Raw genomic sequence first — 11,216 nt, forward strand, 5'->3', positions numbered from 1 at the left:
CAAAGTTCAGACCTCTATTGTCAATTTTTCCTAAAAAAAAAAGTCAAATAGCTACATTTTTAAAAAAAAAAAAAAATACAATAGTTACATGACACACTTATCACATTTGACAATCATAAAAATTAGTGGCTCGCAGATGTGCTGAGCAGTCTTAATAAATAATTACGACTTTAAAAAACGAAAGCGATTTGACGAAATCACCAACTAATAAATCATGAAAAACTTGACGTAAAAGTCATGATTTCTCCGAGGTTCTTCAGCCATCCATTATCTTCAAATTACTCACCGTAGAACATCATAGCCACGAATCAAAGATTGAAAAGAAGTTTAAAATAGCCTAACACGTGTCTCTATCCTAACCAAAGATTCAATTAAATACTTTATTGCTCAATAAAAAAAAATATCCTACTCCCAACCCCTACCTTGCAAGACACGTGCCCCTATGATGCTGCCCACATGAATTATGATGGTCCCTTTGCACCAATGATATGCATACAAAGCTACCAAGGAATAAGGATGTCTTGGCCTAATGGTTAAGGCTATGTTTAGTTCACCTGAAATAATCTGATCTGAACTTATCTGATCTGATCTGAACTTATTTTTTCTGATCTGATCTGATCTGATCAAATTACAAGATCTTATCTTTTAGATATTTTTCAATATATAAGAAAAAATATAGTCATGCGGGGTCTTGTTTGATTCGTCTCAATGAGTACTTTATTAATATTCAATTATTATAATTTTTACTAATATGTAATGAAGATATAATGATTTTTAAATATAAGCATGATCTGATCTGAACTTATTTTTTCTGACCTGATCTGATCTGATCTGATTAGATCTGAAATAAGCAAAAATAAGGTGAACTGAACATAGCCTAAGATTGAGGTGCTGTGAACGATAAGTCACAAGTTCGATTCCCCCTTTACTTCTTTATACTTTGTACCACCTTCGTGGCTCATATGGATCAAAAAAAAAATGCATACAAGAGCTTGTTTGGCTAACGTTGAAATGCATGAGAAATTAGAAATTGAATGATATAAATATATATATGCGTTGTTGTTTGGTTGACAAAAACATGGGAAATATAACTTATTAGGAAGTTCTATTTCTTACAAAATGGATGAAATAACTTACCTACTCCCCATATGTAAGTAGAAATTCCTATGGAAAATAGAATTTTGCATGTTCAACCAAACAAAAAATTATAGGAAACAAAATTTCACGAACAATGCAAATTCACGAAAAGTTATACTTATCAACTTTAACCAAACGAGCCCTGAGATTGATGCCTGGTGGATGTATGTCTCCCTGTCCCAGCTTAATTACACCATTTCCTTTTTTGACTATAAGATGTTAACAACTACTCCCATTGTTAAATATTTTGAATTATTGTCTCTGTTAAAAATCTTATTCAAAAAATATAGGTGAACTTAGATACAAACTTACATTTTATGTTGTTTTTCTATTTAGTAATAGTTATGCCTAAAAATGTCATTGCACGTATCGCGTACATAAAAAGCTAGTATTATATAAGTCAAGAGGAGAGTTATAGTGTCCTCATATGAAATTCTTTTTTATTCTTAGCAAAATATATAATTGCATATTTGGATTTTGTACAATTGTATCTTATCCTAATTTAAAGATGTGTGAATTGGTGTTTTCTTAAAATTCCAATAATTAATTAAATTAGTATTAACAAAGTAACTTGATGTATTGAGAAAAATGATTATTCAATAAAATAAATTACAAATTTAATTTGACTATAAGACTTTACATCTAAATGTTCATCACAATTTCTAAACACTCTATAAATTACATTAGTAAAAAAACTTTTATTTGGATAAAATTTAAGAACAAACCCAATCAGTCGACACACGTACTCACATTATATAGAAGGCTATTAAGAAACTATTGCATGTATTTACAAACGGACACACACACACACACACACACACACACACACACACACACACACACACACACACACAATATATAATATATATATATATATATATATATATATATATATATATATATATATATATATAATAATATATATATATACTAATCCTTTTAACAGTGAATTGATGATGATACACTTGATATTTTAAGAAATCGCCTACTTCTGGCAAACCAACCAAAAATCTGAATATATTAACATATTTAATCTATTTAATAACTAATTTAATCAATTCAATAATCACATACTCTAATCCTTTTAGCAAAAACTATCCAAGAAAGTTGATTGTTGTAGTTACACTGGTGCGAGATGTCTAAAAGTAATGTTAAGTTGAAAGGAGATAAAATTAACTTGTTAGAAAAATATAAGTTTATATCGATCTAACATCATGTCAAATTTAAGCCTGTTCTCCGATCCCCATCTTATTTTCAGTTCAGTTCAGCTCAGCTCCAATCAGTTCAGTTCAGTTTCGTTCAGTTCAATCCAGTTCAGCTCCAATCAGTTCAGTTCAGTTCAGCTCCATTCATTTATAACCATTTTGTTAAATGTTATTATTATGTTGGTCTAATTTATATTACTTATTATTATTATTATTATTATTATTATTATTATTATTATTATTATTATTATTATTATTATTATTATTATATCTATATATTATTTTGTTTATTATAACTTTACTCATTATTATTACTATTGTCATTAGGAGGAACATGGTTTAGGTCAAAATCATAAACTAATCAAATCGCGTCAAAACGGTTTATGATGCAATTTTGCACAGTCCAACCCAATCATTATTTTACTAATTATTATTATATTATTAAATTTAATTATTAAAATAGTAATATTAATTTACTTCTTAGATTTTATTGTTATTATATAGTCATCATCAAGTATTAATATATTAATACAAAGACTATAAAATAATTATTATCAATTATCATTATAATCATTAATCATTATTATTATTAATAATAATTTATGATTATTAATATTATTTACTTATAACTATCATTTAAAAATATCCAAAATACTATTATTATTACTTATCATTATAATTTTTATTTAATATTCATATTATTATTGTTTAAATATTATTTATATATTTATTAAATTAAATTAAATTAAATTAAATTTAATTCAGTTCAATTTAGTTCAGTTCAACTCCAATCAGTTTAGCTCCAATCAGTTCAGTTCGTTCAGCTGATTTATGCCGAAGAGAACGGTCCACTGTCTATTATAATAACTTCGTGTTTATCTGAATACTGTATTAAAAAAAACCATGTGCGATTCGAAATCAAAATTAGTGATTAGGAATAAGACAACTCAGCATCAACCAACCACAAACCAATGGCGGCCACGCTTTTGATTTCTCTCGTATATTTTCTCTCTCCTCAACTCAGCAGATATTTTTTTGCCACATTAGCGGCCCAAATCAAAAGACGACTCTTTTTTTTCTTTCTGCTCAACCTTCTTAAAACCAAAAAAAAAAAACTGAGAAACTACTACAAAGTACTACAAACTACAAAATTCTTCATTATTTTGCAGAAATCCATTTCTTATCCACTACATATTTCGAGTAATTTGGAAATTTTGAAAAAAAATAATTAAAAAATCCCTTTTTTTTTGTTAAAAAAAAAAAGAGAAAAATGATGGGTCAATGTACAGTGAAAGAAAGAAGAAAAGTGAGAAATTAGGTGGTAAGTAGAATGGAGAATGAAGGGTTTATAATTAGGTTTTGTGGGTATTTTTTTGAAGATAGAGGAGGTGGCTAATTTTTTAATTATTTTTTTTATTATTAAAAATATATTTATATTGTTGAAGCGTAAATGGGTCAAATGGAAGGTATGGAGGTGGTGGTAATGGAGGTGGAGGATGAAGAGGAGAGAGAAAGTGGGTCCCAGGAATTGAAATGGGAGAAATTTTTACCAAGAATGGTGCTCAGAGTTCTTCTTGTTGAAGCAGATGATTCTACTCGTCAGATCATTGGTTCTTACCTTCGCAAGTACAATTACAAAGGTAATTTTTTTTAAAAAAAAGAGTATTTTTTTTTTTTTTTTGTAGTAAATCTTGTTGGGTTAAATTAGTTTTGATTGTTAGTTGTGTTTGTTGAATTGGTTGTTTTTAGTGATTGTTAAAAGATTGTGTTTTTGATGATGGGTTGATAATTTTTGTTGTTGTTGTTGTTGTGGAGTAGTTGAAATGTAGTATTGTGGATTGAAAATCTGAGTTGAAATTTAGCTTTGACTTGTTGTTCTAGCTTAATTTGGAGTATGTAATGAACTTTGATATATTGGAATTAATTTGTGTGAAGTTTAAAACCCCAAATGTCAAAAAAACAATATTAGTTTGTTAGTGTTAAGAGTTATAGTGGTACATTAATCATAACTCTAGCAATTAGTTTTTGTTTAGTATTGATAATGTATTGAGAATGTACATTCGAGTCAGAGTAGAGTTCCATCCTAAAACCAATTGACTAGGAGCGGATTAATTATTTTAGGCTTATAAGTTGGTTGTTGTCTCTCCCTAGACCATGATAGTGATCGACTACTTGGTTCTTTATCTTGGTATGTCTCGCACAAACGTATATTGAGTGCCGGGGGGAAGGCAGGGGAGAGGGGTTGTTCGGCCATTCCGTAGTCTGTGAGAGATGGCAAACTAAAAACTGACATGTTGCTTAAGGTTAAGGGACCAACATTGTTTTTGTTTGCAAGTCCTCAATTGTCTATGTTAGAAAAGTTTTCTTAGTTTGTAAGTTCTTAATTGTCCAAGTTTGTATTTGACTGAAATTTTGTTGCTGGTTTGTAGATGTATGAATTCTATTGCTCTCATGAGTTGTTGTGAATCTTTTTACCGTTTTTATCAAATAATGTATGCTAAATTTATTTAATGGGAAAACGTTTGCGAGATTGTACTTTAACGTCTTTTTCTTCACTAGCTTGGTAGAGATTTTGTTTTTCAATTTTAAAAATATGTGTTAGAACTTAGAACCATCATTTTGCTAGTGTAGAGTTGTAGACTGATTAGCTCTTAGGTGCAAGGTTATGTATGTGTGGATCTCCATGTCATTGGCGCTTGGCGAAATTCTAGATCAGAAGTAGGACTGTAGTTGTTGTGGCATGTTTGTATTCTCTATGCATTGGTACTTGGCGGGTAGGTCTATCTGTCTTTCTCCCCGTGCCATGTATTTTGAGCTTTGAAGCTTAGAGACTTTATGTCATTAGCTTAGCTTCACTTATTCATTCTCATTGTTGATATTTCATTCTATTACATGGGTGTTCTTAGTACCACATGTTGTTATGGTAATACTATGATATCACCTGCGTAATATCTTCAATCAGATGGGCACTAATCCTCATTTTTGTTTGGCAGTTGCTGCTATTTCTGACGGATTGAAGGCTTGGGAAATCCTTAAAAAAAGGCACCATAATATTGATCTCATATTGACTGAACTGGATTTGCCATCAATATCTGGATATGCTCTTCTCACATTGATCATGGAACATGATAGTTGCAAAGATATTCCTGTCATAAGTGTGTCTCATGCGCTGACTTTTTTTTCTCACTTCTGTTGGATTCTCCCCTCAGCCTACCGCTTCATCCAATTAACCTTTCTTTTTGGCTTTTATTCTTGCAGTGATGTCATCCCAGGATTCAATTAGTACGGTGTTGAAGTGCATACTAAAGGGTGCTGCTGACTTTCTTATAAAACCTGTCAGGAAAAATGAACTGAAAAACCTGTGGCGCCATGTCTGGAGAAGGCTTGATGTATGCCATCTTAGCTTCCATGTTTTTATTTTTCGGTTTTATGAATATTTTCTTTGATTTCTCAACATCTGGTTTTCTGTAAAACTTGCCAATCTTCATTCTGATATTTGATTGTTCTACCTCTCACAGAACAATGCTGGGCATAATCCCCAAAATCTAACTGCTGGACAACAAAAAACTGAGGCCACACTTGAGAATGTTTCTTCCAGCCAAAAAAGTAGTAGTTTCTGTGAAAAAGCTTTTGATGCCAAAGTGAGTACCATCAGGGAACCTTGTAGCTTCTGTGCTGCAGTTTGTTTTCTGGTGCGAAGGCTATAGCATTCATCTGACCACTTCTTGAAATTTGCAGGGTCTCTCACACCAGGAAGAAACTGGACTCGGCAGCAGAGAAGGAAAACATCAATCCAAAAATGTCAAGGTGGAGGAGGGATTGTCCCTACACACCAGTGTGACAGAAGGTATGTTTAAATCTGGTGCTTCGATTTTTCGAAAAAGATGAGATCATTGAAGATGATTGTAGACAATTTACTAACCATGTGATCTCATCATGACTTTTTTGTAGACAAAACAGATGAATTAGGATCTTTTGTTCAACCCTCAAAAGAAGTAAATATCTCAACTTCTTTAAGAGTTGAAGAAGATGGATCTTGCACTGGTATAGCAACTGAGGATGGAAGCAATGGCCCAGAAAATCAGACGTATAGTGCTGACATTGTTCGCGATGAACTACCAAAACATTCAATTGAAGCTGTAGACCTGATTGGTAGAATAAATAAACAATATAGTGCAGCAGGGAAAGCAAGTTTCAATGGAGAGTTTAGTGGGGACAATTCTACTCCCGAGCTAGAGCTTTCTCTAAAAAGACCTCTTGACTCAGAGACCAAAGAAGTACAAGAGAAGCATGTACTTCATCATTCTAGTGCCTCTGCCTTCTCACGGTAAGTTACAATTTCATGCTTCTTTTGTTTTGGAAATGGAAGACTTTGTATCCTAAGATAGTATCTAATGACTAGATCTATCCTCTTCTGCAGGTATAGCAGTAACAAGAGGCCTCGGACCACCTTTCCATCATCAGATGTTGGTCTGCCAAAAGTCAAAGGTGCAGCTGATCCTTCACCAGTACCTAAGACATATAGCAGCAATAGGGGAAACAAACCCGAACCTGACATTCTTGTTCCTCAATCTGCACATCGCGATCCTGTATCCCCATGCCATCAAACTGGGCTTACCCCCCTATCAGGACATGCATTTGACAGTAGTGTTTGGACCAACTATGGTGCTGTGTTCCAGCCCATGTTCAGCCTACCACACACAGATCAAAAAGCAAGAAGCTCAAACTCAGCATTGCAAAACGAGGAGGCTCCTTTTCTGACAAGCCCTCCACTACATTCTGACCCAGGGGCTCATAGTTCTACTCAAGGATGTGGTGAACCAAAGGTTGAGCCTGTAACTAAAGAATCAGTTGAGCAACATGGGTGCAGCAGTTCACATGTTGTGGATCCAAGTGGCAGTAGTACTCATTGTAACGATTTTGGTAGTCAGCATAAGATCAATGCTCATGGAAGTGCATCCGAGATTACTGATGTTAAAGCTCCTGCTTCTGGCATGAAGGGACCGAGTTCTGTCGAGGAGAGTGAAAATTGCAAGCCTGTCGAACATCAGCTCAGGAAGACAATGGGTATTCATTCTGCTGAAAGAGAAGCAGCTCTTGCCAAGTTCAGGCAAAAACGAAAAGGTCGATGCTATGAGAAAAAGGTCTGCAAACATTTGTGCCATTGGACTCACAAGTCACAACATTAATAGTCTAACTTATAATGCGTAAATGTTGCATATTTAGGTACACTGCACACGACAAAGATACATTGAACCATGTGACAACTAATAAAAATAGATAGAACTAAAGAAGCGTAGAAAAGTAATCAATCATGAACCATAACAACAAAAATAGATAGTCATGTTGGAATGAAATTTCAGGCATGTAAAGCACTTGAAAGATTGAAAGTATAAGTTCATTGCTAAGTGAAAATTTTCCCCCTGCATCATTAGGAAGATCATTTTTCATTCATACTAAACTATTAGTGATTGAGGTGTCTGAATTTTTCATTCATGCCAGGGTCTATTCTTGTTTGATGGTCCATAGTTCAATGTATGTTTGTTTCACTTTTTTTTGTTAAGTGTTAAACCTTTAGGTGAGTTAGATTTAAAGGGCAGAAATTTATCAGAAAAACGGAATTTGTTTCCTCATTAGAGTTTAATTTATATCTGCAGGTGCGGTATCAGAGCAGGAAAAGACTAGCAGAGCAACGACCAAGGGTGAAGGGACAATTTGTTCGACAAGTCGCAAATGATCAAGTGCTTGCTGATGATAAAGCATAGACTTGAGGTTCTTGTTAAACTTGACCATTCATATCAGATAGGGTGAAGGGACAATTTGTTCGACAAGTCGCAAATGATTACGTGCTTGCTGATGATAAAGCTTAGACTTAAGATTCTTGTTTAAACTTCACAATTCACATCAGGTAAGGAAGAAAGAACAAGGATCAAAGAAATTTATAAAGAAACCAGTTCACTGTTAGTGATGTGGATACTTGTAGGAACTTAGGAACATATAACAATTAGGAAGTTGCAGCTGAAAATGCTTTATCTGAAGCATATGTTATACTTGATGAGTTTCTTGCCAGATATAGAGAATATATAAAGCTAGTATTACATAATTTCTTTTAACAATTATTTGATTGAAGGTGGTTTTGTAATTATTTATATGTGGGTGAGCTTATTTAGTTAAGTAGTTAATGATGAAATTTGTGATCCTGCACCTTTGTGGTATTGTAACCTTCATAATTGTGAAATAAAGATCAGAAATTGTAATATTATCTAAACAGTGAGTAGTGATAGTTATATATCAGATAGTGGTAAAATAACACTTTTATCTCATCCATGATGCTGGGATTCTAAGCCTTGTAAGACACATTTTCAGTTTGTCACCTATTAGACCTTTTGAATCGTTTATATCACTAACTTTTTATACTTCCTTCGTTTTTTTTATACACTTTGATATTTTACACTAGAAGTGTTTGGCAATAAGAGTTTTAGAGCAAAAACAGAGTTTTGGATCACTTTTAGCGTTTTGACTAGTCAATAACTCTAAAAGGAGTGTTTGGTAAAATAGAGTTTTAGAGAGAGTTTTGGAATGAAAACTCTCAAATGAAAAAGCTCATGATATGAGTTTTATTTCTTTAGATTAGGTTAAAATATGTTCAATGACTTTTTTGTCTCTAATAATACTATTACACATTGTATTAAAATGTCTATAAATATCATTTCACTCAAACAAGTGGCAATAAGCTTTTCGCAATCAGTTAATTGTTATCAAACACATTTGTATAAAAAAAATTCAAATCAACATTCAAATTTGTTGAACAAAAAGTTAAAAGTCTAACAGCAAATTCTAAACTCTAACAGTTAAACTCTAAACTCTATTTGATATTTGCCAAACAGGATCACTATTTACAAATTTCACTTTGACCATTATTTATGATTTATGCGTTAATAAAAATATAGTCACATGAGATCTCGTAAGATTCGTCTTAATATATATTTTTCTATAAGTATTTTTTATAATTTTTACAAATATAAAATTAGACGAAATTCAGCATCTTTATTTCTTTATGATAGAATGTTTTCTTGCACCCAAAAAAGAGAAAAACAAAATCTTCTTTATATTAAATTAAGAGTAAAAAGCCCGTCAAAAAGAGAAAAAAGATGCTTGTATACTAATATTAGGCGCAATTACATTACATTACAGCTAGTCATTGATTAAGCATATATTCTCCTGCCAAGGATTAATTGTCAACCTATAAATAATACTTTATGAAATTTGGATAAAGCTTTAGTGTTTGAGCTGGGGATTCCTTGTATCATACTCTCTACTATATTTATGTGTGTCTCGCCCCTACATATTCGACTTTGGACCCCACCTCAAATATTTTCTTGTGCTTTATACTAAAAATTTCTCTCTTTTCATGAAAAATATTGTTCTATACATATTACAACTTTTTTTATAGAGTTTGTCTTGTAAAAGATCGCCTACTTTTAAATTGAAATTAGACAATGATAAGCCTAATATTAAAAAGAGAATTAGCCCAATAATGACTAGTTTAATTATTTTCGGTGACTAATTTAATCCATTTAGTGACTAGGTATACTTTTATATTAAAATTAGACCATCTCTTCTAATAGTTTTTGTTTTTTATATAGGTAAATATTGCACCTTTTAGTTAATACTTCCTACATTTCGAATAACTCTTTTAGTTTTGAAAATTCCACTATTTATCTATAAGATTGACCTTATATTATTTCGAAGTATATTGTTGAATTCTTTTATATATATATATATTCATAAAATTAATTTTTTATTCTTTATTTTAATAGATTATTAAAAATATTAATAGTTAAAGTAGTATATTCTTCTTTTGTTTTGAGTAAAGGTCTTCATAACGAGCTTATCTGAATAAGCAGCCCTTCTTCTGTTTCGAATTTACGGCACTGTTAAAATATCCCCTGTCTTCCCTGCCCGAAAGAGCGAGGGTGTCCTATCTTTCAGTTCACCTTACAAATATAAAAGTAAAAATGTAGCGAGTAAAATGAAGAGGAGGAAGTAATTGTATCTCATTGACCCGCGAATTTAACAAGTAGGGTTTTTTTTTTTTTGGTTTGGCGCATGTCATGGACACTGCTCATCGAGAACTTGAGGGCTAAAAAAATACTCGTACGATACACAAAATTATGTAGCCACGTGTGTATTCCCATGCAGATGCGTCTCATCTCTCATCTAATTGTCGGTGCTGCCTTATTTACTCTTTCATAAAAGGGGGAAGAATAAGATAAGAAAAGCATATCTGTGCAAAAATTATTGATGGTTCTGATTATCATATTAATAGTAAAAGGAGGGAATGACATTTATTTTTGTGACTTTGTGTTGTTTTGATGCTCAACTAAGATTCTTTAATCTTTCTAATCAATTAGAAAATTTATTACTTGATGAATTATATGCCATTCCTCTTTTTATTTGCTTTCAATAATGCATGCTTCTAATAAAATAGGCTGTTGTACCTTATACAATCCTAAAATAAAAACACATACTAGTATTATTAAGTTATTGTTTGATTAACATTGAATTTTATAAGAACTACGACCTTCTAAAAGTATTAATACAAGAGGCGAAGCTATGTTGGGATCTAAAAAGGCCATGATCCCTGCAAGGCTGCAACCCCAACATATATAGCTTTGAAGAAAATCAATTATAATCAATGGTTATATCTTGTTTTATAGGTAAATTGGTCTCCTTCAATAATTATATTTAAAATTTTATGTTAAACTGGTCCTCTTCCACAACCACCAAGAAGCCTGTCTTCGTTCCTGATTAATACTACAAAATGGGTAAAATCTTAATAATTATACTTCACATAATATAGGAGAAGTTACC

At 32.0% G+C, this 11,216-nt stretch overlaps 1 protein-coding gene across 1 annotated transcript; it reads left to right on the forward strand.

Moving 5' to 3' along the window:
* The first annotated feature begins 3,402 nt into the window (after positions 1 to 3,402).
* LOC104902773 (two-component response regulator-like APRR9) lies at positions 3,403 to 8,758 on the forward strand. Its single transcript, XM_019251405.3, has 8 exons — positions 3,403 to 3,982; positions 5,336 to 5,497; positions 5,601 to 5,731; positions 5,861 to 5,983; positions 6,081 to 6,189; positions 6,294 to 6,669; positions 6,763 to 7,486; positions 8,000 to 8,758. The coding sequence occupies exons 1-8, from the start codon at positions 3,793 to 3,795 to the stop codon at positions 8,105 to 8,107; spliced, it is 1,923 nt and encodes a 640-aa protein (XP_019106950.2). The 5' UTR covers positions 3,403 to 3,792; the 3' UTR covers positions 8,108 to 8,758.
* Positions 8,759 to 11,216: the final 2,458 nt, after the last annotated feature.

Source organism: Beta vulgaris, chromosome 1 (genome assembly GCF_026745355.1).
Source record: "Beta vulgaris subsp. vulgaris cultivar EL10 chromosome 1, EL10.2, whole genome shotgun sequence".
In the NCBI taxonomy this organism is placed as follows: domain Eukaryota; kingdom Viridiplantae; phylum Streptophyta; class Magnoliopsida; order Caryophyllales; family Amaranthaceae; genus Beta; species Beta vulgaris.

Excerpts from the sequence above, each read along its gene's own strand:
- LOC104902773 (XM_019251405.3), top strand. The coding sequence starts at position 3,793 with ATGGGTCAAATGGAAGGTATGGAGGTGGTGGTAATGGAGGTGGAGGAT. Across the intron at positions 5,498-5,600 it reads CAAAGATATTCCTGTCATAA|TGATGTCATCCCAGGATTCA; the intron begins GTGTGTCTCATG and ends TTATTCTTGCAG. Across the intron at positions 5,732-5,860 it reads ATGTCTGGAGAAGGCTTGAT|AACAATGCTGGGCATAATCC; the intron begins GTATGCCATCTT and ends TACCTCTCACAG.